Here is a 27,676-nt window from a genome sequence, read left to right on the forward strand (position 1 = left end):
AACCAGACTAGACCATCAGCAAAACTACAACGAGAAATACTCATCATTTATCAGCAACAGCATAACGATGTTATTAAAAAGAATCCACAGACTTATTGTACTTTAAAAGTGTTGAAATTACATCAAATGCACACATTCATTTGTATATTTAGTTTTAAACAAATTGTCGCGGACTGAGTTTAACTTGGCTGTTGGGCCGCATTATAAGTTCTGGAGTTCAATCAACGGATCATGCAGCGATCTGATTGGCTCTCAGTTCTGTCGCTCAGCCTGTTGTTAGGTAATTTGGACCAATGGGGTTCAGCTATGGGCCGAATAAGGGAAATGGGAGGGTTGGAGCGGGAGCAGGGGAATATAAAGTAGGGAGAAGCGCTCTCGTCTCACCGGGAGAGATTCAGGAGTTGCTGAATTAATTGTTCGGCGTTTGTCGTGGTCTGCAGTAACCAGAATAAAGGACCTTAAAAGAGGTTAAGTCTCCGTGCCTCAGTGTGGGAAAGGGACACTACATAAATGTATGGCTCTTTCGAAATTACATTTAAAAATATGTGGCGTTTATGGCTCTCTTGGCCAAAAAGATTCCCAACCCCTGGTTTACACCATCGCGAATCCACCGATTTTGATGCTGACAAAAGAGGGCTTTTCATTTTGGCTCCTCTCTAATATGCCGAAAAGCCGCTTTTCTCTGCAACAGATTCATGTATGTCAGAATCTGTAGGAGTTATGTTAGCTGTGTAAACGGTTCTAGATGTTAAGGGGTTAAAGAAACTGATGCTAATCACAAGAACTTGGTTTACCGCTCTAATGTCTACTGGTTACATTTGGGGATACCAGGTCAAAAACCTCAAACAGGAGTTTCTCTTCTTTTTTAGAGCTCCCTCAAAAAGCTGATGGTTTTCCTGACCTGAGTGACACGGCTTAGAGTTTCAGCTTTCGCTGCTGACATCCAGACATAAATGAATGAGCTGCAAGTCAGGCTCCAAGCCTGACATTTAATGCACAAAAATATTTTCTCATTCAAAATCAAATTAACTTCATTTTCAAAGCAAATCCCAGACAAGTCAGGGCTCCAGACTGCGAGCAATTGGTCGCATTTTGCGACCAAAATTTGAGAGTGTGCGACTGAATTTTACATCCAGTCGCACATGTGCGACCAGTAAATTTGCCTCCCCCCCACCCTTCGTATTTTTTATACATCAAACGTGGAAGGGGCACGTCAATGATCAATGAAATAATCAATGAGACGCAAGCCACACGGATGCAGGCAGACACACACACTCGCGCACATACTCATGAAACGCGAGCACGTACACTCTCGCGTGATACCTGTCTGTGAGGCGGCCACTGCGTGTGAGAAGAATAGGGAAAGCCACTGTGAGTGGCTAAAATGCGAGTAGGAGGGCCGCCGCGGTGCGCACAGAAGCCTGGGGCGCGAGCCCGGGTGGAGCCGCCGCGGGTGCAGATCTTGGTGGTAGTAGCAAATATTCAAACGAGAACTTTGAAGGCCGAAGTGGAGAAGGGTTCCATGTGAACAGCAGTTGAACATGGGTCAGTCGGTCCTGGGTCAGTCGGGGCCTAGAGATATTCAAGCGCGCGTAAACATCTGTGGGAAGGAAACTGAGACAAATATCACAACCTGATATGTGCGTCTGAGCTATGGGTAAGCGAATTATTGATTCGTTCTTCCGACCTGCGGCTAGTGTACCAGTGCCAGAGTGTACAGCAGGGGTCTCAAACTCGCGGCCGCTGGCTTTTTGCGGCCCCCAAGATGATATTTTGCGGTCCCCGCCTTAATATGAAGGTTTAATGTTACTGCAGCCCGCCAGTTTGTATGAATGACACTTTTTCATCGTCGTGCACGGAGCTGACCAACCAATCACAGTGGGGTATATGACTCTTGGGGGCGTGACAATGACAGGGTTTGAAAGCAGGAAACCTGACAGCCCCCTCCCCGGACCACATTAAGGAGTTCCTTACTTTCCTTTTGAACGTATTTATTCGCTCGTAATTTTCTACATACATGCAGTCCGTGCTGAACTTTTCTCTGGGCCGCACAGACCCGGAGGAAGGTTTAGGTTTTGGTTACGGCGGCGCATCAAACGGGTTACGGCAGCACACCGCTCCCGCGGGGGTCGGGTCAGCTGAGGAGAATAAATGTCCCACACCTACATGCGTGACAGCTAACGGGGCTTGAACTTTAAACACGTGCGAGCAAAAACAACATTAGTTTTAGACACACTGAAAATACGTGGGGAAAATGCAACGATAGACGTGTTTGAGATGAACCGGCGGCTCGCCTGGATCGTTGGGGACACCAGGCGGGGGGGCTGAGAGATGAAAGCAAATCTGCAGCAAGACTGAAGGACAACAGTTGGAGTTGTCCTTAACATTCAATTTAGTTTTCATATTATTCTCCCCCTTAGTATGATCTGTGTTATTATATATTTTATGATTATTTTAATGTTTTGTGATGTATGTAGCCTTTTTTAATGAATTGGTATTTTAAATTATTTTAATTAATCACTCCACTACAAAAACCATCAGGACACATGTCCCATAATGCATTGTTTTGTAGTCTCTAGTTTCCAGCTGTGTCCGGGTAGGTTTGCCCCTTGCTCCCACCCCTTTCTCGCGATATTTTTGTGATGATTGACAGTTGATGTTGGAGCAAAAACAAAAATATATGTCTCACACCAGGTGATCTGCGCAGCGTTGAGTCCACCTGGGTGATCTCAAACACGCTTGTTGTGCATCTTGGCTGCACCTATTTGGTGTCAAAGATAAATTTCCATCCGTTTTCTTAACTATTTGTACTGTCATGACAGCGATGGTGCTGTCAGTTTACCTTCTTGTTGCATCTTCAAAAGTGCAGAATAAAATGTGACACTGCATTTGAAACAGCACATTGTAATTTCTGCATCTATTATTAAAGTATTTATTAGTAATACAGTGGAAATTAGTAGATTTGGTTAGAATGTTGATTTACGGTATGCGCCCCTAAATTTTCTGGTTGCGCCCCTAAATTTTTCAGTTAGGGGCCACTGTGCTCCTAGTGAAAAAAGTTAGTCTGGAGCCCTGCAAGTCCTTTACTGATTTGTAACCGCATTGAAAGAGGCCCGGCAACATGTAAACAAAGTTCCTGTCAGACCTACATGAAGAATTGTGTTGTATATTGAGTCACTTCAGCTGGTGGTGTCCTTTCTCATGAGACCCAGAAATGGCACCAAAAATTACAACTGATCGATCTCCATTCTGATAACGCCTTAAAGGAGATGTTCAATCTTCTTAAAATGAATTACCTTTTTTTTCTGACTACAAGTTGTTCTGGAGTACAAGTTGCAGACCTGACACAAAAAGATGTATAACAATAAAGAACAAAAAATCATTAAAAGCTGCACTGGAGTATGAGTCGCACTTATGTTTAAAAACATTTTCTGTTTTTTTTTACGCTTCAGACCTCAGTCCGTCTGACTGTGTCTCCCGGGAGAACCGAGTCTCTGAGCAGAAGAGTAGCTTTGAGCCGGCTTTTGAAGGCGGAAGTGCCGCTTCGGGCAATCCTGAGAAACCGTGCAATCATGTGAATTTGTGTTTCCAATCGCGTCCAGACAAAATAATGGCTGAAGTTTTTCCCACATATTTACAGCCAAGATGCACATTGTGGCATTATGCCCGCAGTACGGAGTTTAAATGCATCAACGAGCAAGTCACCCTCAGTAACCCTCAAGGGTTAATGCAGGACAGCAAGCTTTCAGACTCAGTCAGAGAGAGAGATGGAAAACCGCAGCCTGCAGTGGGCGTCATGCCTGGAAGCTGAAGCAGAGACTCTCTGGGAGAATCTCTGGGATGAACTCGAACACGGAAACATGATTACCATGTAGAACTCTTCAAAATAAATAAACCTGATCTCTCAATAATCTCTGTGTCTTCCATGCATTGAAAGTGAGATAGTGAGTGACACAGACATGCTCCATGTAGAGAACTGGCTAAAAACATAAGTTGGTAGCTCCTCCCACACTCAGCCTGGTGCGTTCACAGAGTACTAGTACATAGAAGCTTCGCTGAACTCCAACAGCCACACAGTCCGGTAAAATATTTTCTGGGGGAAATAAGAACTGCCAGACCGACCCTAAAATACCTCAAATTTTGCCTACTCCCCTAAAGCCTTTTTTACCCGCAAATTTAGAACCAAAACCACCCAATCTAGCAACGCTGCCGGGAGGGAAAAGAGCGCAGAAGGACAGTGAGTACTGATGTCATCGCCCCGCCTCCCCCCTGGAAATGCTGACTGGTATAGGATTTTGCTACAGTTTTGCGGGGTGAATGTGAAAACGCAAATGCAATCCCCTCTATGCATTTTCGCTTTAATTATGTCACAGAATGAGCGATGTTAAAGTATAAAATGAAAAAGCATTTTGATGGATTGCTTTTTCATTTAAATTTTGAGTCATTTGATGCAGTTACATTTTGAAAATTAAAAAGCATTTCTGCTAATCCATTTTAATGATCAAATTAGACATTTCTAAATGAATTTTGCTACACATTTACTAGAGAACCTTTTGAAAATGAAATGTCAAATACTATTTTCATTATCATTTTAATTAAGTGACAGAATAAGTGGTGTTGAAGAAGAAAATGAAAAAGCATTTTGAAGGAATGCTTTTTCATTTTAATTTTGAATCAAAAAATGCAGCTTCATTTTGAAAATGAAAAAACATATTCTGGTTTTGACTTTTATTTTTAATTATGCTACAGCAAGGGTGGCGAACAAGTTTGACACCAAGAGCCGAATTTTTTCACTGCGAGAGTCAAAGAGCCACACCACACACTGATCTGCCAAGACGTACACACAAACACGCAATTAAAGCCGTATTATTTTCCATAATACACAACGTTAAATACATTACATTTCAGTTGTGTGCAACTTAAATAAATTTTTACCTTCATTAGAATATCTTGCTTTTTTATGTTTTTTTATTTAAAATTGAATGACTGACTTTTTGCATTAAAAGCAAATAATTTATTAAATGTCAATACATTGCAATGACTCAGTTCATTCTTCAATGTAGGAAGCAAACAAGTGATAAGTTACCATTAAACTGGCTGTGTTTTTCACGCCCCCTCTGTCCACATCAAAAGCTCATTAACTAACACTCACTCATACAGCCAAACGGCATGAAAGTCACTTCTGCTAACAGCTCCCTGGCTTTTGGTTTTACACTTAAAATTCCCCACTTCCCATGAGTCTTAGGGGCTGAAGGCGGTGCTAACCCCCAGGCCAGTCGCAGCCTCTCTGATCGGTTCCTTACGTGAGTGTCGGTCAGAACGGAGCTGTGTCTTGATTTCACGTGTTTCAAGGTAAAAAACAGGGACTGGCAGACATGTATTGAGGAGAACATCAACAGCAGCTTGAGAGCAGCTCATTTACACACGGGTATTCTTCCGTTCTCCTAAATGTAACAGGGCCTTCTTTCAGTCGTTGCGGTCGTTTCCGTCCAGTTGTGCAAGCAGCGTCACGTTCTGCGCTTTATTCATTTGGATTGTAGCTTTCTGCTGTGAACCGCGCAAAGAAGGAAAGTGGAATGATGGCCGTTTTGAATGTGCACTTTGAAAAGCTACAACTTGTTTATAGAGACAATTTGTGTCAGATCAGGAAGTTTTTAATTTTTCCGGGATACGCTTTGTTTCTGCCATGAACAATTTTACTGCTTCCAAAAGCTCATGATAATAATAAACATCGTGAATTGCCATTCTGTTCAGTAAAAAAGTAAGAATCTTCCCATTCTTCCAGAAACGTCCTGTGTTTATCTTTATATTCTGAATTTAACCATTTTGACCATGAGGGTAACGGTCTGCACGCACATCAAATGTTTACCTATGTGTTCCGGCATTGGGCGTAACCTGCGCAAATGATTGGCGGTCACGTATGTGTCGGGAGCAGCATCAAACACACACTGCCAAATTACTTTTATTATTATTTATTTGTAATACCCTGTGATGGTTTGAGTGTGGTTTAAGAGGGAAAAAAATAATGAAATGAGGCACCGTATATAGAAAATATGATGAGACGCAAAGAGCCGCACGCTCATTGGCCAAGAGCCGCATGCGGCTCGAGAGCCACGTGTTCACCACCTCTTTGCTACAGAATCGCTTCCATAGATTAGTCAAGTGGACCGGTGGACAGAGCAACCGTGTCTCTGAGCATAGTAAACGGACTTTGTGTTTGAGGGGAAGGGAGAATGCTTGTTACGTGTGCGCTATGTGTGGATTTTAAGTTCATCAAAGGCTAAATGTTGTTATCCCGTGTTAGCCTCTCTCATCCCTGGCTTTTTCCAGCTCCATTCTTCAACAGAAAAAGCACTGACCACACGGATTAAAATTAAAATGATGAGCGAACAGGCGCTTCATAATAACCGTAACAATAATAAAAGCAAGTTTAGAAGATCATCTCGTATATTACAGAGCTGACATATCTATGTATGTAGCTTCTCAGTGGAACTCATTTCCTCTTCCGGTATTTCAAACACTACTGCGCATGTGCGAATGATTTATTCCGACCGAAAGTGTGACCATGTGAACGTTTGTTATAATCGGAAAAGGTTTCTCTGGGCCCATGTACACAGTTGGATTCTATTCCGACCATTGATCCGATCGAGATATTTTGCACATGTAACCGCGGCTTATGGTGTCGACTCAGCGTGGCAGCGCGGCATCATGACGGTGTCTCTCCATCGTGATGGCTGACTGACATCACGATGGACAATGGTATCGTCCATCGGCACAACCCTACTTCACATAAACACGAAATATAGCTTTTTAAGGATGTGAGATATTGATTAAAAACTTCATAATCATAATTAAAACCACACTTGGAACATTTAAAAAAATGCCAAAGGGGGACTTAAAGACAAAAATATCACATGGTTCAAATTTCAAAACAAACCAACAACAAATTCCACACTAAAGGTCTAAAGCAGGGGTCGGGAACCTCTTTGGCCAAGAGAGCCATAAACGCCACATATTTTTAAATGTAATTTCGAAAGAGCCATACAATAATGTAGTGTCCCTTTCCCACATTGAGGCACCGAGCCTTAACCTCTTTTAGGGTTCTTTATTCTGGTTACTGTAGACCGCAACAAACGCCGTACAATTAATTCAGCAACTCCTGAATCCGCCCCGCCGAGACGAGAGCGTTTCTCCCAACTTTATATTCCCCTGCTCATGCCCTCCCATTTCCCCTATTCGGCCCATAGCTGAACCCCATTGGTCCAAATTACCTAACAACAGGATGAGCGACAGAACTGAGAGCCAATCAGCAGCTCTGCTTGATGCGTTCAATGAACTCCAGGGGCCTGTTTCAGAAAGGAGGTTAAGTGTAAACTCTGAGTGCGTTAACCCTGGAATCAGGGAAACCCTGGGTTTTCCGTTTCAGAATGGGAGGTTTGTTAAACCAGAGAAAGCAGAGTAAGTCAAACCCGTTTCTGAAAGAGAGGTAACTTTTACTCGGAGTCAGTGTCCATGGTTACTTATGCTGTGAACCTAACCTGGTCGGGAGCAGGTTTTATCCTCTGAACTCAAGGTTTCTGCCAGTCCCCTCCCCTTTTTAAAGACGAAGTGGTATTTTTCGCTTTAACCTTCATTGCCCAAATTTCCGTCACACAGACAGAGACGGTCTAAGTGACAAGAATGGCTTGTTCTTTTTTGGAGGACCCAATAGACGAGGAGGCTGCATTAATTCGTAGAGAATTATATTTACCTCGTACGAGGATTTTGAGAAGACTCAATATTTTGTCATTGCTCCATACGTTTTTGTTTGAGCGTTACCGTTTTTCGTTGCTGTCAATTACATATACAAAATGAAAACAACATTAGATATGTATTGCTATGTAGATGTTTCATATGTCAAATATTGTCAACAAAGCCTACATCCATGACATGCTCAAATTTGACCTGATTGAATTATGTTTTTATACTTCATTTTTAGCTGCTGCCATGTTCTTTTAATTCCTGCAGGATTGCATCTACATGAAAATGAAATCAGGGACATTGAATTAGATTAATGTAACAATTACTTTTTGGAAACACAATTTGCTAGTACTGCTTAATTTAATCCCATATAAACCTATACCACTTGACCAATACAAGGGTAGTGTTGCAGCGTGTGTGTGCTGAGCGGGGTGGGAGTGCAGGTGCAGATGGGGGTGTGTGAGCACGGAGCGGAGGTGTGTGCGTGGAATATATTGTGTGTTCGGAGGACGGAGCACTTAGTTAAATAAAGAGAAGGTGTCATTCCCAGAATAACTGTTTTGGAGTCATTCTTAATCCGCTCTGGAGGTTGAGGGTTTCCAACGGGAAGTGAACCCCGAAGGAGAATTCCCTTCGGCCCTGAAGGAAATCTCCCCTGCGCTTCTGACCACGGTCGGTCGGAAAGACGAGAGAAAAGAAAGGAGAAGTCTTCGCGCAGCGAAAGGTTCAACAGTAGACAAAAGTTCACTTTTAAAAACACAATTGCATGTATTAATATTAAACTGTCCAACATTTGCAAGAGGGGGAGGTTAACAAAAAAGTCCTCTAAACATTACTGACGTTAAATGCATTTCCCCCCCAGATTGGTTCTGTACACTATGCAGCATTTCATGCAATTACACCAGGAATGACACTTCAAAAGTACACCTAAATATCGCCATTTTTTATTTCACTCCTTACGCTATTTAAAAAGTTATTACAGCCAATATTTTATAACAATGATTTAAATGCAAACTTGCGCATTAACTGGAGCAGCAATGTTTTCCCACGCTAACTGTCTCTGTTTTGCAGATGCAGCGGTGTTGCTTTTCTTCTGGAATATGTGCTCATATTCACTGTAACTCTGCAGCAGCACGTCAAGTTCAGCTGGCGAAAAATACGCAGACCTCTTTTTTTCACGGTTGCCATGGTGACTCGTGATATCTGCGCTCCATTGATAATGGCTTCTTATAGTCGCGGTGCGCACGCTAAACTCCGAATCAGTCCACTCAGAGTTGATTGACCTAACTCGGATCAGCTTCTCTGAAACAGAAAACTCAGAGTTGTTAATCTCCCGATTGACCAACTCAGAGTTCAAGTTCAACCTCAGAGTTGGTTGAACCTCCTTTCTGAAACAGGCCCCAGAACTTATAACGCGGCCCAACAGCCAAGTTAAACTCAGTCCGCGACAATATGTTTAAAACTAAATATACAAATGAATGTGTGCATTTGATGTAATTTCAACATTTTTAAAGTACAATAAGTCTGTGGATTCTTTTTAATAACATCGTTATGCTGTTGCTAATAAATGATGAGTATTTCTCGTTGTAGTTTTGCTGATGGTCTAGTCTGGTTTATACGTGGTGAGTTTCTGCTTCATGCAGGCGTTGAGACTTTAAACGTGATGGTAGGTTAGTATGAATGTTCTGTAGATGTGAGACAGACTGCTCACATGCAGACCTGGAGCCAAACACACACTCACACGCTGCAGTGAGTGACGGGCAGCGGGTTTTACATTTTTACAATCCCTGCGCGTTTCACCTGCTGCCGGTCCCCCCCACCCCTCACCCCCACCCTCTGCTTTCTTCCTCACACATCCCGTCTCCGCAACTGTGCGCTCTTTCTCAGAGACGGGAGCGCGCAGCTTTAGGCACGGCAATTCACAGGTTTCCGGCTGGTACAAACTCTGTGAAATAATAGACAATTGTAAACTTATAGTGCTGGCGCAGATTTCTCTCTCTAAGCACCGCTACGACTGTGCGCCTCTGGCATCGCATCGCGCCCGAGAAGGACTGGTCTAATGAAAAAAAAAGTATAATTAAAGATTTGTCTGCGAGCCACATGTGACCATCAAAAGAGCCATATATAGCTCGCGAGCCATAGGTTCCCGACCCCTGGTCTAAAGTCTCTGATGTTTACAAGACAACTGACAGCACACTCTCATTTTGCAGAGTAACAGAATCCAACAGAATCCAGTACAGCTACATAATTATTGTATTAGAAATATTTCAGAAGGATAAAAAAATAGATTTTAGAGCATTAGAGAAAGTAGAGAAAATGTTAACTTTAAAGCCATTTCTGTCTTTATTCAGAATCAACAGAATCTAGTTAAACACAGTGACAAACATTAGCTGGGTGGAACTATTTTGGAAAGCTCCACGGATAAATTTCTCATCACCAGTTCACTATAAATATTACCTGAAAAGACTCGCTGAACGCAAATGTAAACGCACAAGTGTTGTTGTGTTAATTACTCAACCAATAGCTGATTTTTATCTTAAAAATGTTGCTAAATGTGACTGTTTATGGCTGTGATACAGTATTATTCCTCTCAAACACATAATTATCCAAGTTGCTAAAACAAAGCTGCAAAAAACAAATGGTGAATGTCAAAAGAAAATGCATCCATTTTTATAAAACTACAATATGGGAGTCTAATTAAATGAATAGAAGATGAGTGAACTAAATTTTCTTTAGTTATTTAGTAATTTTCTTTATTTTGCACATTTCTTTTGCACATCTCTTTACCTGCACTGTTTTGTAAATAGCTCTTTAAATTATACCACATTTTCCTTGTTCTCTTTTTTTATATTATTCTTACTCTTTTTTTCCTGTCAGTTGTTATGGTAACGAACAAATTTCCCACGTGTGGGATCAATAAAGTATTTCTGATTCTGATAAATACTTGATAGTATTTAGTTCACCCATCTTCTATTCATTTCAGTTAATTTTTGTTATTCAGTTTCATATTTTGATGCACAAAGAGAATCATTTTGCTAGCATTTGGTTGGTAAACACGACATGCTTTTTTTTAAGAGTTCAGCTTTAGAGATTAAGATTGAGACGTCTTGTGTTCCGGGTAGGAAAATTGACTACAAAAACAACTAATATTTTATAAACAAATGTGTTCTTTAGTGTGCCAAAGATGATATATTATCATATACATGGATACAGTTTACTCTGAAAGGCCCTTTAAATGTATAGGTCTTGCCCAACATATTCATACATTCATGAAAAAATTACCAAGCAATCTTTGCTGACAAAAAATAATTTAAATTCTCCATCAGTATTGTCTATTCCAATTATGAGAATTTTTACTAAAAAAAAAAAAGAAAGTAAGGACGGTTCTGCTGATACTGCTCATTTTCATAAAGGCTGTGACTATTAATGTCCCAAATCTGTTGCAAGAAAAAAAAATATAATATATGTATAATTGAAGAAATCTATCAAATGACCTGAAGCTGCTGAAAGAGTCTTTATATTTCCAAACAAAAACAAACCATTAACAAAGCACAAAAACAGCCTAGATTGAGCACCCGCTATTCTTCATTATCCAGGCTACTTAAAGTCACAGCATACCTAATGAAACCAATAAATGAATTTAGCATGTCTACACACAAGTAATAGTTTGGTAAGCGCGTCTAGGAGTAAAGTGACCTGCATGAAGGCATCTAAAACTAGATCACACGGTGAATTGAGATTGATCTGTGTTTATGTTGATGAGCTTGCCAAACCCTGTGTTAAACAGCCATCCTTGGTCAAACACCCAAGTTTAAAAGCTAAAGCCCGCTCATCTGCTCACCTCCATCCTTGTCTCTGGCCCGGTGTGTGTGGACAGCTTTGGGTCTGCTGTGCCCTGTGCCGTCGATGTGTTTGTTTTCAGGACTGTCGGACCTCCTGAGCATTTTGCAGGGAGGAGTGACATCTGCGGAGTCGCGCATCTTTTCATGTCGATGGTCCCCTCCTGGATGGCTCTTCGATGAATATTTGAGAGCCTATAGATAACAAATGGAAAGCCTTAGAAAAGCTTAATGATTGTAATATTTGACTTTAAACAAAGGCTTTCAAGATGTTTTTTTTGTTTGTTTTTTTAATAATTCCAGCCGAACCCTGGTCATACTGTCCAGTGTCATAGCAGCCGAATGGTTTAGGTGGCTGTGTGAAGGCCTGACGCATGGGAAACCAGGGTTTATTTTCCAGGGGGCGTGATGAGCTTGATTCAGTGTTGGTCCTTGGGCAAGACCCTTCCCGTTACTGTAACTATTTATCCACAAGGGAGCCCACGTCTGGGTCTCCCTGGATTAAATGCAGGGTTGTGTCAGAAAGGGCACCCGGCGTAAAACTCCCTGCCGGACCAAATGTGCGACTCGGTAAAGGCAGATGAGTGTTATATGCTAAATGGGATGGTGTCCTATTAACATTTCACATTGGACCTTTGGTTATGCTTCACTAGAATGACTCATCTGGTTTTAGGTAAACACTATCAGATCGAGTCCGATACCGTACTCACAGAGGCCTACTACTAGTTTAAAGCATTTATCAGCTCCATCAAAACACAAGGGTAATTTGGTACTATTAGAAAATACTATCATAGCTAACCTCCACTGAAAACCATAAATAGGAAAACTATCAATACAAATCAAAACTTTCATCTCTAAAAAGATGAATGTATTTTCAGTTTTACAAAACAGCCAGTTATAACAAATAGAGAACCAAATCCATTAAACTATTACTTAAAAAAGCTTAGCTTAGGTAAATTGTCACGTAGGGTGCAGTTAAATACCTGATCAGTCTAATGTAAACAGGAAATCAAAGGACAGAAGTTATGGGGTCTTTGCCAGCGACCGCTTGCAACTATTGATTAGTTATGACAATTCTTTCTTTGCCAATTAATTCAAAGAAAAAAATTAATAAAGACAGTATAGCTGGCTTTAACCTTAAAATGACAGATCGCGGTCAGGCCCAAGTCGGAATTGCTAGCAAGAAAGCTACTTAGCTAGTGTTAGCTTGAAGATGCAGTAAAACTAGCTAATGTCGTTTACAAAAGCGTCCAAGTCGACGAATAAAACTCGTTTACTTTATATACGTCAACAAAAACATGCATTATGTTTGTTTGTTGGGCTTGAATGCATAGCTGTGACGAAGCTTGTACTACTTTTCGCGTTCTTTGCCGCACTGTTTGGGCCTGTTGAGCTCTACTACAGCCCGAGCTGGAGTGTCCATTTTAATCTTATTTGGACTAGCTAGCAAGCTGGCTAACACGTACCTGATAGGGCTGAGAATCTCTTCGGTCGCACCTGCAAAAAAAGAGAGAAAACATGCAGCAGTGAGTAACTTGTAATGTCCGAGCTCAGACATGCCTCGAGGGGCCGCACTAGTCGAAAGGGCGAGTTTCCAGACACTTATTTTTGTTTCCATAAAAATGGCGGCTTGTCAAAGCGAAGCTACGAGGCAAAAATCAGAATAAGTAATGTTTAAAAAGGTGTTTACCCATCGCCGAGTCTCGGTTGTTTCCTTGCATACATTACCATCAATGCCGTGTTAGTGTGTTTAGAGTGGGATGTGAAAGACTGGTAATGGCACCGTAGTTTGTTGTTGATTTCAACGACCTGAATTGGTCTGTTATTCCTATCTAGCTAGTGGGTAGAGCAAAGCTAGCGACGGCGCTGGTCTGATAGAGCGCCCTCCTTCAGTCCATCTCCCACTCACACAAACAGCAGCGCTGCTGCCGCTGCTGCTCAACTGCGCTTCGGGTTGCCAGTTTTGAAGACGTCTACGCTTATTTATAAGTCTCTCGGAAAATCACGAGTGCTTCAGACAAAAAATTATATCTAGATAGATAGATAGATAGATAGATAGATAGATAGATAGATAGATAGATAGATAGATAGATAGATAGATAGATAGATAGATAGATAGATAGATAGATTTTTTTCTCTTTTTTTGTATATAATTTATCTATATAATGTATCTATATAATTTTATTTGTGTGTGTGTGTGTGTTAAATGAAATCAAAAACTATTTAAGATTAAATTAAGAAAGACATGAAAGGAATACAAAAACACGCACGAGCAAGTAAATAATGATTAAAATGCAAAACAAAATCAAAAACAATGGTAATCAGAGCAACCTAATATTTTTAATAAACCGATATGTTACTTGAAACTAAAGTCTGCAATAACAAACCTGGCAACCTTGGTCCAACTAAAATTTCAAATACCAGCATCTGCAGTCTAATGGCGCTACACTTTCCTGTTAAAACACTTGAAACAGCCCTAACCCTAATTCATCAAATAAAAATGTAAAGTTGTTTGCAATTTGTACGCAAACGCTTTTGACAGGTGATGTGTGGTCATAAGAACTTGTAGAGTACGTTGTTTAACAGAGACATCTAGTGGCTGTAAAATGTTATTACAGGTTTAAAATTGAAAGGTCAAATATCTATCTATCTATCTATCTATCTATCTATCTATCTATCTATCTATCTATCTATCTATCTATCTATCTATCTATCTATCTATCTATCTATCTATCTATCTATCTATCTATCTATCTATCTATCTATCTATCTATTAAAATGATTATTTATACTATAATTATTATATTGGTTCAATCAACTATTTTTGTGAATATTTTAAGGAATCATTTGTAGAATTTAAGTGAGAATTTGTTATAATTTACTTTTAGTGTTATTTATCATCTATCCGCTGTTGATCCATCGCTGTTGAGCAGTGGAAACAAAGTAATTTCCTCTTTGTAGAATCAATACATTTCTATTCTATTCTATACATTTTAATTATTCACTGTTTAAAAAAAATGCATTATGTTGATTAAGTAACCTCAAGTTGTACCAGAACACGAGGTTGACTTTATTTTTATTTTTGATTTAACCGGAAGGGGGCGATGTTCTCCAATATCTTTGTTACTTTGATACCAAAACGAGAAATTAAACACATAATTATTAACTTATTTTCCAACTTCTGTCAAAAATGTTTTGTGTCCTTTAAAGGAAATTTAGATATTTGTATATCAAAAACAAGATAACATTTATCGGCACAAGGAGAAACGTAAACGTGTAGAATCAAGGTTAATTAAAAAAAAAACAAGTTTCGCATTATTTTAGTCTGTCGAATAATATTACAATAATTTGAATTTACGACAAAGTACACAGATTTTTATGAAAGTACAATTTAAATGCAAATTTAAAGTACAATAAAGTAAACAGAAGGTTTGAAAGCATAGTTTTTTCCCTTGAAGTGACGAAAATTCATTCACACTCGGGATCACAGCAACATATAAAACAAATACAGTGATTGACAGGGATCCCAGCCAATCATTCCCCGCCCTTACACGCAAACCACGCCTAGAAACGACTGACCAATGAACAAGCCGAATGAGCGGGCCTTTCAGGGAAACCTCTTCCGATCTCAGATCAGCCTTCCTCTCAAACTCTGGCGAAACTGAGCTAAACAAACCGCTTTCAAACCAGTGCTGCGATAATCTGTTCTCTGACTTACAGAGCGTGCTGTCGATGCGTAACATTTAAAAAGATTTGGCACAATGAACAGACGTGAAAAGGGATATTCATTTTGAGACTTACGAAAAAAATATAACAAGCGAAAAGTTTGGTTTTCGAAGGAGGCTGCCGCCCGACAAAAGCAACAAAGCATTTCAGCTCCGACCACACATACGAAGTAAGTTGTTGCATGTATTGTACTTGCAAACTGAAAATTAAATGTATTTCTTATACTGAAGACACAACGGCAGGAGGATTGTGAATGGAAGGTGGTGTTGTGTGCACGTTTCGAAAAATACTTAAGAAGTCACTACTAAACACTAACAGTGATTACAATATTTTCTAGTGGTTTGTAAAAAAATAGGAGGAAGATAATTTATGGATTCATTAACTAATTGTAGGTGCACGAGCCTGCTTTTTGTAGGCTTTATTAAAAGTTGCATTAAAATGCTAATTATGAATCTATTAACGTCTGTGTCGAAGGCTGTCCCATTTCTGTGTATTTTATTTCAATGAAAGTTCACTTTTGTTGATACTTCCTCGGGGAAGTGAACGCATCTTTAGCTCAGGCTTAAAAACAACGTGTCGTAACGGCGAGGATGAGATGCTAAAGCCACTGAACCCTTCGTGACCGCACAGCCCGAGCTCGAAACCCAAGATAATCTTAGTAACACGTCCAAGAAGAAAAAAAAAAGTGACACAATTTTCCTGTGACACAATTCCGAGCTTCCTGCGAAAAGAACCGCTCCCGCCCACACCCTGAACGCACCGCTCCTGCTCTCCAGGAAGCACGGCGTGCCGCGTAGTGTGATCCGAGAAAGCCGTGCCGTGCTGTGCCGGGTCCTGGATGCTGACATGGAGCCTGTCACTGGCTGACAGCGACCAGCCTTTAAACAAGACCCATTAGGTCCCTTATTGTCCTAAGAATTTCCTGAATAAATAAATAAAAGTTAGTGTGTTTACTATCTATAAGTGGGGGAAATAGGTTGTCTTTTTCGTGTACTTTCAAAATAAAAGAGCTCGTCTTTTCTCGATTTGTCTGCAGCTTTTGGCCAGTTGCTTCACTCTCACTGGGAGTAACCTAGTTCTCCCTCTAAATCTTGATTAAAGAAAGGCAGGAGGTCTTCAGTCTACATTCCAAAAGGACTGAGAGAGTTTCTCAGGAGGCTTTGATTAGAAGTATTTTAGGTTTGTTTGTCAGGTCAACTGCATCACTTCTAGTGTGGGAACGGCTTTGTTTTGCCTTTGCCACCACAAGTAGACTCATCTGTAATTATTGAAGCTGTTGAGGTTCATCACCTGGAAACTCGCCTGACCGGGATGACTTGTGTGTCTGCACAGGATCTGGAGGTGGGGGGGGGGGGGGGGGGGGGGGGGGGGGGGGGCTCTTTTTGTGGAATTGGCTGAGGTCAGGGTGGGGTTGAATGTGGCAGCTTACTCTAAAACCCAGCATTAGAAGGTTTCCCATAGTGCTGGTTTGTCTGGGCAGGTGTGTCCAAGCTGCTGCTTCACATAGCTCACATTCCCAGAGCTATTCTGCCTCCTGTGGAAGGCCACTGCTTTAGGGGGAGGCAGGAATGCTTTGCCTGCGAGCTTCAACTCCCAGATTCCTCCCAAGCCAACTTGCTGATAGGGTCAACCACTTCCTGTCAGTGCAACAGCGAGGCTTTTGTTGATGAAAAAGCTGTCAGCGGGCTACTGCGTCAGCCATGGCAAGGGACGATCTGAGAGGTGGTCTCCACGACTGCTTGTCAGCAGAAAGGCTATTGTCTTAGAGTTTAGGGGCAGCCAGGATTCAGTGGTTTAAGATGCTTAATCCCAGCATTAGTTTGGGTATCTATCAGCTCTCTCACAACCACGATGCGGCCCTTTTTCAATACCACATAAGGGAAATAAATGGGGAAACGATACCCATAAAAACAAACCTTCAGGGCACATCTATGGTTACATATACAGGTTCAAGTTTGTCATCTGTGCATCTCAATCCCATTTTTTAATGTCTGATCTTCATTATTTATTTACATTTTTTGGTTATTGTGTGATTTCTTAATCTGGTTTTCACAGTTGACTTGTTTGCATCTTGCTTGGCCTTTCATTGTGTTTCCCCTTTACTTCCCTTCCATTTTATGGATGTTTACCCATCGGCTGATTGACTGAAAGCTTTTTGGTAACACATTACCAATTGAACATGAGTTTTATGGGGCTTTTTATTGTTGTTGTGACAGTTTATATGCTGTTTTAGTGCATCAATGCTCTGTTAATTTGAAACGTAGGGATCTTAATGGATTTGTGTTTGTAGTCATGTTTTAGAAGTCCAACACCACAGAGTGGATCCATCCTTTTTGCCAAATTATTTAAAATAATCTATTATAAAGGTTTTAGAATCAGTGTTTTTTAGTCATTGTCTAAGAATGGTGATTTAGGAATTTCTGCCTGATGTTGCAATGAATGGGCGTCAAAATTACATCTAACAACACAGACCCAAAATCAAGAATACTTTGAGCATGATGCAGCATTTATCCAGACTTATTTTGAATAGATAATCAGAATGAACATATGACTAAGACTATGAGAACTGGACCGAGTGAGTGTGACGTCACCTGTAGACAATGACTTACTTGCAGTTCCAAAGTCAATTCATTTGCCTTTTTTTCACCCTAAAGCAGAAATTCTGAGTAAGCAGTCATTGGTCAGAATTGGTCTGAGTCTACATTTTTATGGCAGTCACTCTCATCCAATTAGGAGTGGGCTTGTTGGAAGTTCACACCGCTATCACTTGAAAGCGGGCTCAAGAGAATCAGTCAAACATTTTGAAAGTATATTGAAAATAAGGATTAGCAAGAACATATTATAAAGATATCAGAGCAAAAATGGTTATTCTGACAAATATTATGACTGAGTAAAGATGTTTAATTCTCAATAGAAGTTTATGGGATTTTGTTTTTTTGGGTCCTGGAGGTACTTGCTGTTTAGTACGCGAGGGGGAAGGGTCTCTCAGTCCAGCTCTTTTACAGTCAATGTAATGAAGTTGCTGAATCTTAAAAAAAAAACTAATCTCAAAGATAAAAAATTTTTACTAACTCAAACCTCAACTATGTTTTGCTTTTTTCTCTTTGGACAATCTTGTGATAAAGTGATTAACTTATTTCTAGAAAAATCCAACTTAGGTTGCATCAACTGTGATGTTGGTTTTTTTTTCCTCCCCTGGCTGCCCTGCAGAGGTTTAGAGTTGCTCTCACCTAAACTCATGCACTTCTGCGCTGGAATGAGCCCACCCAGCAGATACCGGCCATCCGACACCGGCATCGGGTGGGTTTTAGTCTGGCCTGTGTGCAGAAAATGCTGCGGCCGCTGCATAGGTATGCTGCGCAATGACATGGTATAGGCTTTTGAAGAGAACGCTTTGAGCCAGAACGAAGGGCAACAGTAAAAGTACTTACAGCGGGATTAAGATTAAGCTATAATGCACAGGTCTTGACATGACATGACTGAAAGTGGTTTGAGTTTCACCCATTTGCTTTCTGTTTTTAAGAAATGCCCTGTCAGTTTCAGTGCATGGGTGTATAGCTGCATGTGTGGCTGTTGGTTGACCTGCATAGCCTTTCTTAACTTCTTTGAGAGCTGTTTTCATGTTTACCTCTTTCTCTTACCTGTCATCCCAATCCAAAAGCCTTTCGTAAAATTTCTGCAGGCATATTAGATCTCTGCAGAAGCTTGTGATTCGTCAGCAGCCATCGAAGGGTGTTGCTTTTCGTGGCAACGCACTGGACTCACTAAATCCACGTTGGGACTATTTGTCGAACTGTTTTATTTACGAGAGTTTCCATGTATGGCTCCAGGGCTAAATTTACGATGCATTTTCCTCGTATGGAAGCCCATTGAATAATTTAGTATGTGTGGGAAAGACGAAACCAAAAATATTCCAAAGTGTGAATCACAACACGTACCGAAGATTTGTAAACATAAATCATGTAATTATGAATTTTATGGTTGTCTTTCCTAAGAACCCCTCAAACACATGATATGAGGGATTGGGCCTTGTAAGGTCATAACTTCTTACCATTCTTGCCATTTGAGCTCATAGTTTGGGGTCCAAACCATCAAAGGATGGAAGAGGATATTTATGAAAGCTGTCAGCTGATATCCGGTGCTCTATTAATGGCCCATCTGATGTCGATACTAATGGATCTTGTGTTGATATTTACACAAATTCTTTTTTGGGGGGGGGGGCTTGGTTGCCATACGACAGCCTTGACATCTGTTCTCTCCCTTTCCTTGATGTCTCAACTTGACAGCAAAAACAAAACCCAGACAGCAATTTGTCCCGAGGTGAGAAGGCATTTGATGCATTGATGTTGACATAATCTACTGAAGGAGATAAAAATGGGTCAAACAGTTACTCAATATCTTCTGCTGTATTGCGCCCTTCTAATATGGGATCCTAATGACGTTTTGGCTTCAATAATCAGAGATATCAAACTCAACAAGTGGGTAATAGGTTAATAATAATAAACTAACAGATAGCTGCATTTAAGAAAGGAAAGATTCATGTCTCTGTAAATTAAGTGTTTTCATCCTTGACCTTTTGGTGTGAAGCATTGCCTTAAAGCTGGCAGGGCGGTGGCTCAGTAAGGTGCTTATTAGCCGAAGCGACGTGCTTTCATCGCCTATTTTCTACAGTCTAGTCGTTTTTCCGAAGAGGAGTGGTGTTTAAAAAGAGCTATTCTATCTGTGTCTGTTTGGCATTTCAAACAAGTGTGGCTGTTCCTGCTGCCACAGCAGTGTCCCTTTTATACATTTTTTAACCTCTTGGCTTCTAATGACACTGGCCATCAAGGAGCCTGTGTGGGCATGTGAGACTTTCTCCCTGTGTCCAAGTCCATTTTTTTTTTTTGGCTCCTTGTATGTGGTCGTGTATTCAGAATAGAGATTCATTCATCTATAGAGCACACGTATTCATTCACTGCTCAATACGGGCAATTAAGGCAATTTGAGAATGAATGCCCATATTTAAAGGCCTATTAGAAGCTTTAATGACGCCGTTTTCACTCTTTGTTGGCTCTTGACGTGTGATCCAAACTATTCAGGCCTGGCCAGACAGAGGCTTGCAGGATTATTCGATAGAAGGGGCTTCTATGTCTTGAAACTCCTGCAAACCTTTTTCTGGAAACAAAGAGACGAGATCCGACTGTGCCTGACATGTTTGGAACTTATTTTTATCACAGATATAATTTGGCATCTGCTCTCTGTTTTTTTTTTTTTTTTTTTTGAGGAGCCATCCTAAAGTTTATAGAGCTATAATCATTCTCTCCTGCCTATCAAAGGGTACTCGTATCAAACAGCAGGCCTTATGGTGACCACTAATTGCCACCTCCCCTGTAGAAACCTCTTTCAGTGGAGGCTTTTGGCCCTGGTGGAGTTAAAGTGTGACGTTTATAGTTTCTTGGGGTTTTTGGTCCTTGATAACAGAAGACACATGTGGTGTTTCTGCTCTAGAAAGTCTGAAGAGATGGTCACTGCACAGCCAGGCTGTTGCCAGAGTAACTTTAGATTTGAATAGAATTTGAATAGATCTGCAGGTTGGAGTTGGGGTTTGGTCTGTGTGTACATTCATTTATTTTTAATGGAACACAGCAAAATTATCATTGATGGAACATGAACATGATGGAACATGCTTCTAATGTCTCATTCTAATTAGGGATACAACAATTCACTTTACCCTTAATTCGGATCAAACCTTGATTTTTTTTTTTTTTTTTTTTTTTTTAAGGGGGGTTTCTGTTTCAATTTGAAATATCAGTTATGTTTAACAATGATCTTTCCGTCTTTTATTTTTTCTAAGAGAGAAATTAAAGCTCTAGCCTGCTGGGATTTAAAATATGGGTTGGAGTTGCCGTTAAGTTAGTCAACAAAGGGCGTTTGCCTTTTTCTAGGGATGTCTAAATCTACAATTCCAAAGTCCAATGCCCTGGACATTTCCCAGAAGTCTCTGCAAAGAAACAACAACTGTGTATCAATGCACACTGGATTGGGAAATATAGACCCCAATGTGTAGAGATTTGTCATTTGAAAAATGGTGAAAATAAGTCACACAAGGGAGATTATGTAATTTTTATACATTTTTTAATATTTATATATATATATATATATATATATATATATATATATATATATATATATATATATATATATAAACCCTCCAAGTTTTAGTCATGAGAACACAGAATCATTACAGTCTTTGTAAAATGTTCAAATTTATTAGATTTTACTTTGGCAAATGGGTAAGGTCACATTTGGCATTAAAAAATAAAAATGTAGAGGGCATGTGTCCATACTGCATACTACAAAATCCAGGGCACTGGATAGTCCCACACTGCATAGTGGAGACTATTCAGTGGGGTTAGGGAGTACTGAGTGAAGTCGGACTCAGCCTTAAACTAAATTAAAAGGCAATAAAATGTTGCATGTAATAAGAAAGACCTTAACAATCTATATTTGACACTCCAGTCGATTAATTAAAAACAAAATGAAAATGTTGGGGTGATACGAATAGTGAAGAGACCCAGTAAGAATTCCTCTTTTCTGGGTCCTTTCTAAAGGTATCCAATCAGAGTGAATACTGTATATGAGAACTGGACTTAGTGACCCCTTCTTGGTCGCGTTCCAAACAGGAAGTACCCACTGGTCCCAAAAGGCCAAAATTCCATAAACACAGAGAAATAAACAGCCATTATATTTGTCAGAATAACTATTCTTGCTCTGATACCCTTTTTAACATGTTATACATAATCCACCATTCTTTTGGTATTTTTTCTATGATGCAAGTATTTTTAAGTTATAAACTGGCCAATCAGATGCCTCAATAAAAGTATGTTGGCTCATGTCAAATGTTCAAAACATTTGATTTCATGTAGCTTGCTTTCAAGTGGTAGGGTTGCAGCCTTCCAACAAGCTCATTCCTGATTGGCGAGAGTGGTTGTAATAGAAATGTTGACTCAGACCAGCTGGGACCAATCACTGTTCACTGATGTCATCTGGTTCCAATGTGGCAGTGATTGTTACATGAAAAAATGGCTACTGGATTGCCTTTTTTTTTTGTTAGAGCCACCTAAAAGCCTTTTTCAATGGGTTATGTTTCATTTAGTCAGTCCATTTCTCATATACAGTCAATGGTTGGCAATTAAAAAAAGCGGATCAGTTTACTGTAAAACTAGATTAAAAACCTTAAGGCTACATTAATACTAAAATTCTCATGATATTTAGTCGACTAAAGCCAGACTAAGAAAAACACATCTGATGACTTAAATAAGACTTAAACGAAACCATGTCCTTCAAAAGATTAAGACTAAAACCAGAACTGGCTGGCGAAGTTAATAGTGGTTTGAATGGAGTCACTTGTGCAAGTGTTTATTGATGAGCTTGGATTGATATTTGATTTGAATAGAAATCATTGTAGGGAAAGCTGCTTCATGGTTACATGTAGCCAATGCTATGTACAGAGCCACTGTACTCGGACCCAGAAAAGGCGTCTCATTTGGAGCCAGGAGGTGGAGGGATCATTTTTTTGCTTTATCACCCAACTTTTGAATTTGATTTCACTGCACTTGTGGATTCTTTGGCACTACCTCCATCGATTAATAACTTTTTGCATGTTGGTCCAATATACCAGGAAGTTTAAGGTAACTGCTGAGCATGTTCAGTGAATGAGTGGCTCATACAGACCTCCAACTGAGTATTTCTTTTCTGTGATCTTCCCTCAGATTTTAGTGGGTATGTTTGTTCAAAACTTCTGTGTTTTGTCTCGTAATATTGTTTCCCATTGGTATTTTAAACAGAAGCCACTGTTCCTAAACACACGAGAGCCCCTGGTTTAGTCCTCAAAGTGAAGTTCTATACAGATTGAAAACTCTTGTTTTTACTTTTCACTTTTTCTTGTTTTGGGGCTTTTTCATGTTTTTCTGTCTCTTTCTCTGTCTCACTGGTCTTTTCTCAACCTTCTTTGGTTGTTTGTTCGGTTTCACTCTCATTGCCTTGCCCCGTCCAGCTGTCTCCTTTTTCCTGTTTGACTTGTCTATTCTTTAAACATCCTTCGAAAGCAGACAGTTTTCTGATTATCTACTTTTGTTTTACAGTGATATATTGCTATTTCCTTGATCTTTTTGCGTGTAACTTGCCTCTAACTGGCCCGCCTGCTCAAATTTTACACCCTATAACTTGTCATAACTCAACATGCTTGCAATTTGTCTGTGTGCTTTCATGACACGACTAATGTAAGGACTGCAAAAATTGCACAATCTACAATAGCAGCGCTCCATTAAGTTTTCATTTGTTACACACATCTGGTTAGAATGTTTTTTGGGTCCATTAGAGACAATGTCTGCCTGTCTTTTAGTAACCAATGTTGTAGAACTCCAGCCATCTGTATATTTTCTAAATAAGGCTGTGGTGGTGAATCTATTCACCACAGAACCAATTCAAGCCCATTTAAGGGCACAGTATGTCCAACAATATTTTCCCATCAAGAGGCATAGTTTTAGTGGACATTAGGGCTGCACGATATGAGGAAAGCTCACAATTTGCGATATTAGTGATCAATATTGTGATGATGGTATAACTTGCGATACACAAATAGCAAAACAACCAAAAACATAATTTCATTGCAACATTTTAATTGAAATAAAAGTCAACAAAACTTGAATTACACTCTTAATGACCTTTGTCTTCATAGGAGCCTAGCCTCTAACGTAACCCTTGTACAATCCTAGGCACTTTAACATTGGGAGTTGGGTCACCTAGACCCACTAGACAGTGCTCTGAAACTTTTTTCTTCAATAATTTGTGATCTTCACTGGTTTCCATGGATTACATGAAATCTTTCCTGTTTTGTCATGGTAGGGAGAACACGTCAATGCAAGGGTGGGGTCACCTAAGTTAGCACAAGGGTTAAAAGGAGTCCATCCGATTGGTCAAACACATAAAGGGATTTGTTAAATACTTCAAGTTGCCTTAAGATTGTTTTAGTACATTTAAGGTAACCATTTATTGCGATTTAGCGATTTATTGTGCAGGCCTAGTGGAAATGCATTGATTGATTGTTAAAGGCCAATCAATACCACCAAAATGTCATGTTTTAACCCACCAGCCATCATGCTGCAGGGAATTTTATATTGAAAAGATGAGCCATAAGGTGTTGGTAAAGTAGGGGCAACAGGTTTGACTTAGCAACCCTTTTGTGATGGCTAGTAAAATCGACTGCCTTTAGTATTAGCCAATCAGAAGAAATATTGACGTTCTCCTTCTCAAAACCGCCCTCTAAAAATGGCTACTGGTAAATAAGCGATCTAGAACCATGAGGTAACAGGTGGGCATACACAAGTGATGTGTCCTTACGCTTATGAGTCTGCTTTTTTTGTAGAATTCAGTACCCAGAGGAGCATAGTTTTACAAAGAAAAGAACAGTTTTGCTCCAGTGTGAGGCTAGTTGCACTTGTGCCATTATTTTTTTTTTATTCCAACAGAAATTTGACGCCATACAGACGTGGCGTAACTTCAAACACATGGATAAACCTTCAATTCCTTGAATAGGATCTGCTTAAGCCTCAGTAACATGCACCCAAATGGGTGGTGGGGTGGTGTGCATGTGGTAACTGTATTGTAAGTATTTTTAAGGGCAATGTAAGTTACACACACTTAGGACAAAAAGGTAATGGAACCCTTACGCCACACTCAGTCGTTAGTAAGTTGCGCACACTTATCACTTGAACAGGCCAGGGTTTTGGGGAGGTTAAAAAAGAAAAAGAAAAAAGAATCCATATGGCATGGCTGCATCTCGCCTGCCTCACCCTTGCATGTTGGTTACGTGTTTGCAAAAATCTGTCACCTGTAGCATGCCCATAGAAAAAATGTGCATAGACATGTTTGTTTTACAGGCTCAAAGTCTGCAACTTTAAGATTTTGTGGGGCCATTTGCGTGCCCCGTACAGAATTGTGGATTTTTTGCCAGCCCGTATCCAACCATGAGGGCAGTTGTGACTGAGGGGCTCGATTTAGTTTAGTTTAGTCATCGAGTCAAATAGAAAAAACTGCAAAAACATTTGTTGACATTTTATCACATTAGCAAAACACACTTTGAATAGGTGGGAGGAGGAATAACAGTTGTAGAAGGTTTGAAACTCACTCCTGAAGAAATGCCATTACTAGAATGCATAGATTAAGTCTAGAATAGCAACTTCCTCTAACCCTGCATAACAATATTTCTTGTCATTTTGAGATTTGAGTTTTTGTTTGTTTGTATGAAGCCAAAGGTGGCAAGGACAACCTCTTTCCTGTGAGAACTGATAAGGAGTTAAATAGTTTTATATCATTATTGTAGAAATTTAAAGAATATCCATCTTGAAAAAAAAATTAACCACTCCTAACTTAGTCATTTTCTAAATGTTCATCCCAATGGGTTTCCTTTCTGAGCATGGCATTTCCTCTCTTTTTTTTTTTCGGGTTAATCGGCACCAGTGAAGAAAAAAACAAAACAATAAAAAAACAGCTCAGTCTTTGTCCATTCTGAGGTCTGCTTCTAAGTGACTGGATACTAATCTCGCTAACCATCAGCCATTTCTCAGTCACAGAAAGTCCAGTAGAGTCCAGCAGAGGATGTGAAGGGTGACGACTGGGTCATTTGTTGTCCCGCTAACAAAAGACAGACCTACAATTTTTATTTTTTTCAAGGACAACTATGAAAAATGGCGATGATCCACTGGTTTTGAAGACAGGAAATTATTACAGATCTGCACCTTCAATTTTGCATATAAAATGAAACTAAGCTTCACTAAAGTCCCGCTTTAAAAGATGAGTTTGGTCTGTAATGTTCATCATAAATACACTTCGATTGTGAGAAAAATAGCCCCAGAAACATTGGATGAATTCATTTGTATTGGTATTTTCATGCATTGTGTATTTGTGTCATAGCTGAATACCAGTTCCACTGCTGTAAACAGATTTACAGCAAACATTTGGACGTCTGATGTTGGCTGATGCGTGTTAATCCGACTCCTCAGCCTGTTCTCAATTCAATTCAATTCAATTTTATTTGTATAGCCCAAAATCACAACAACATTCGTCTCGATGGGCTTCGAAGTAAAACATGGACTCAAAAGGATCATGAATACAAAGAGTTCAATAGGAAAATACTAAAATGAACTAACAAACTGACTAAGCTATACTGGCATCTCGTTTGCAGAATATTTTTTCTCTGTTAAATCATCTACCTCCTCTTCTTTCATGTGGGATATTTTATCTATCAAATTCAAGCTGAATCTCTGCAAGGCATAAATTCTGGTCTTTTGTGTCTGTCCCGCCATTCAACATAACTTTATCCTCAATTTTTAAAGACCCACTTTGATTTAAAATATTGTTTTTTTGTTGTTTTTAACATGTTGTGTAATTTTTCTGATGATGGATGACACAACTAAAGAAAATTGGATTTCTGAGTATTGCTTTATTCAAATCATTGTGCATCAAAAAAAAAAATTGACAGAAAATAAGCAGGCCACAACCTTCCTGCTCTGCTCCATTCTTATATATTCACTTGCAGACAAATAGATCCATGTACGCCTTTATTTTCCTCGTCTGAGCTGGAATCTGGATCAAAACTGAAGGGCTGTCAACTAATAAAAATCCGCTACGCTAATTTGGTATCGTCAACGGGTCTTTTTTCCTTTCGTCCTTTTGGTTTAATGAACGTGCATCCAGCCGTTTGTGTTTAAATCAGACAAACGCCAGACGTGCAGGTGCGACAGGGAAAAGATTATTTTTCTTTGGTGTATCTACTGTTATTAGGGTTCGTCCGGCACCTACAATAGGAAAAGGCTCGGTGCGCAAAGTGGTGCAAATTCTGCAAATCCCCGATTGGTCATAGTGCCACGTTGCCGCGATTCTGCGTAAAAATGTTCAATTAGGTGAACATTCAGCACACAATCAGGAAACGCCCAATTTGTACGTAGAGCCCATGACCCAACTTAAAAAGTTGCGTAGTGTCGTGTGATCACGTGTGTTCCAGAAGCAGCGGCCTAAAATTCAGGTGTGTGCGCATTTGCACAACCCAGGGGTTCTCAAGGTGCGGCACAGGGGCCAATGGCGGCCTACAGGAAGATATTTTGTGGCCCTCAATAAAAGAGGGCCAGAGCAGGTTCCTTTGAGGAAAAACGTTGTGTTGGCGAGGAGAAAAGGCGCTTCAAGCTAAGTGGACAAATGCTAACTTTTTCGTACCTCATAGGCTGGATAAGTCCTGTGCCTTATTTGCAAGCAGGTAAATGCAATGCTCTAAGAAATCAATAGAACTTCACTATGTTACAAATCATAAAATCTATAACAAATTTACCGGCGAG

The 27,676-nt window shown here is 40.0% G+C and overlaps 2 protein-coding genes across 5 annotated transcripts in view; one reads left to right on the plus strand and one right to left on the minus strand.

Moving 5' to 3' along the window:
- waca (WW domain containing adaptor with coiled-coil a) overlaps positions 1-13,544 on the minus strand; it is a 32,800-nt gene extending 19,256 nt beyond the window's left edge. Inside the window, exons 1-3 of one of the 2 annotated variants that reach the window (XM_004080884.5) lie at positions 13,270-13,544; positions 13,046-13,076; positions 11,582-11,774 (exon numbers count right to left, since the gene is read on the minus strand). In XM_004080884.5, coding sequence (XP_004080932.1) covers positions 11,582-11,774; positions 13,046-13,076; positions 13,270-13,310 — 265 coding nt within the window. In that variant the 5' untranslated portion in view covers positions 13,311-13,544. The remainder of the gene's footprint in view (positions 1-11,581; positions 11,775-13,045; positions 13,077-13,269) is intronic. The other variant, XM_020712509.3, reaches the window with a different exon arrangement.
- A 1,644-nt stretch (positions 13,545-15,188) lies between these two features.
- Positions 15,189-27,676, plus strand: part of mpp7a (MAGUK p55 scaffold protein 7a) — a 157,198-nt gene continuing 144,710 nt past the window's right edge. For all 3 annotated transcript variants that reach the window (XM_023949912.2, XM_023949914.2, XM_023949915.2), the window contains exon 1: positions 15,189-15,474. The gene's annotated coding sequence lies outside the window, so the exon portion shown is untranslated. The remainder of the gene's footprint in view (positions 15,475-27,676) is intronic.

This window comes from Oryzias latipes, chromosome 20, assembly GCF_053564925.1.
Source record: "Oryzias latipes strain Hd-rR chromosome 20, Olatipes_Hd-rR_3.1".
NCBI lineage: Eukaryota > Metazoa > Chordata > Actinopteri > Beloniformes > Adrianichthyidae > Oryzias > Oryzias latipes.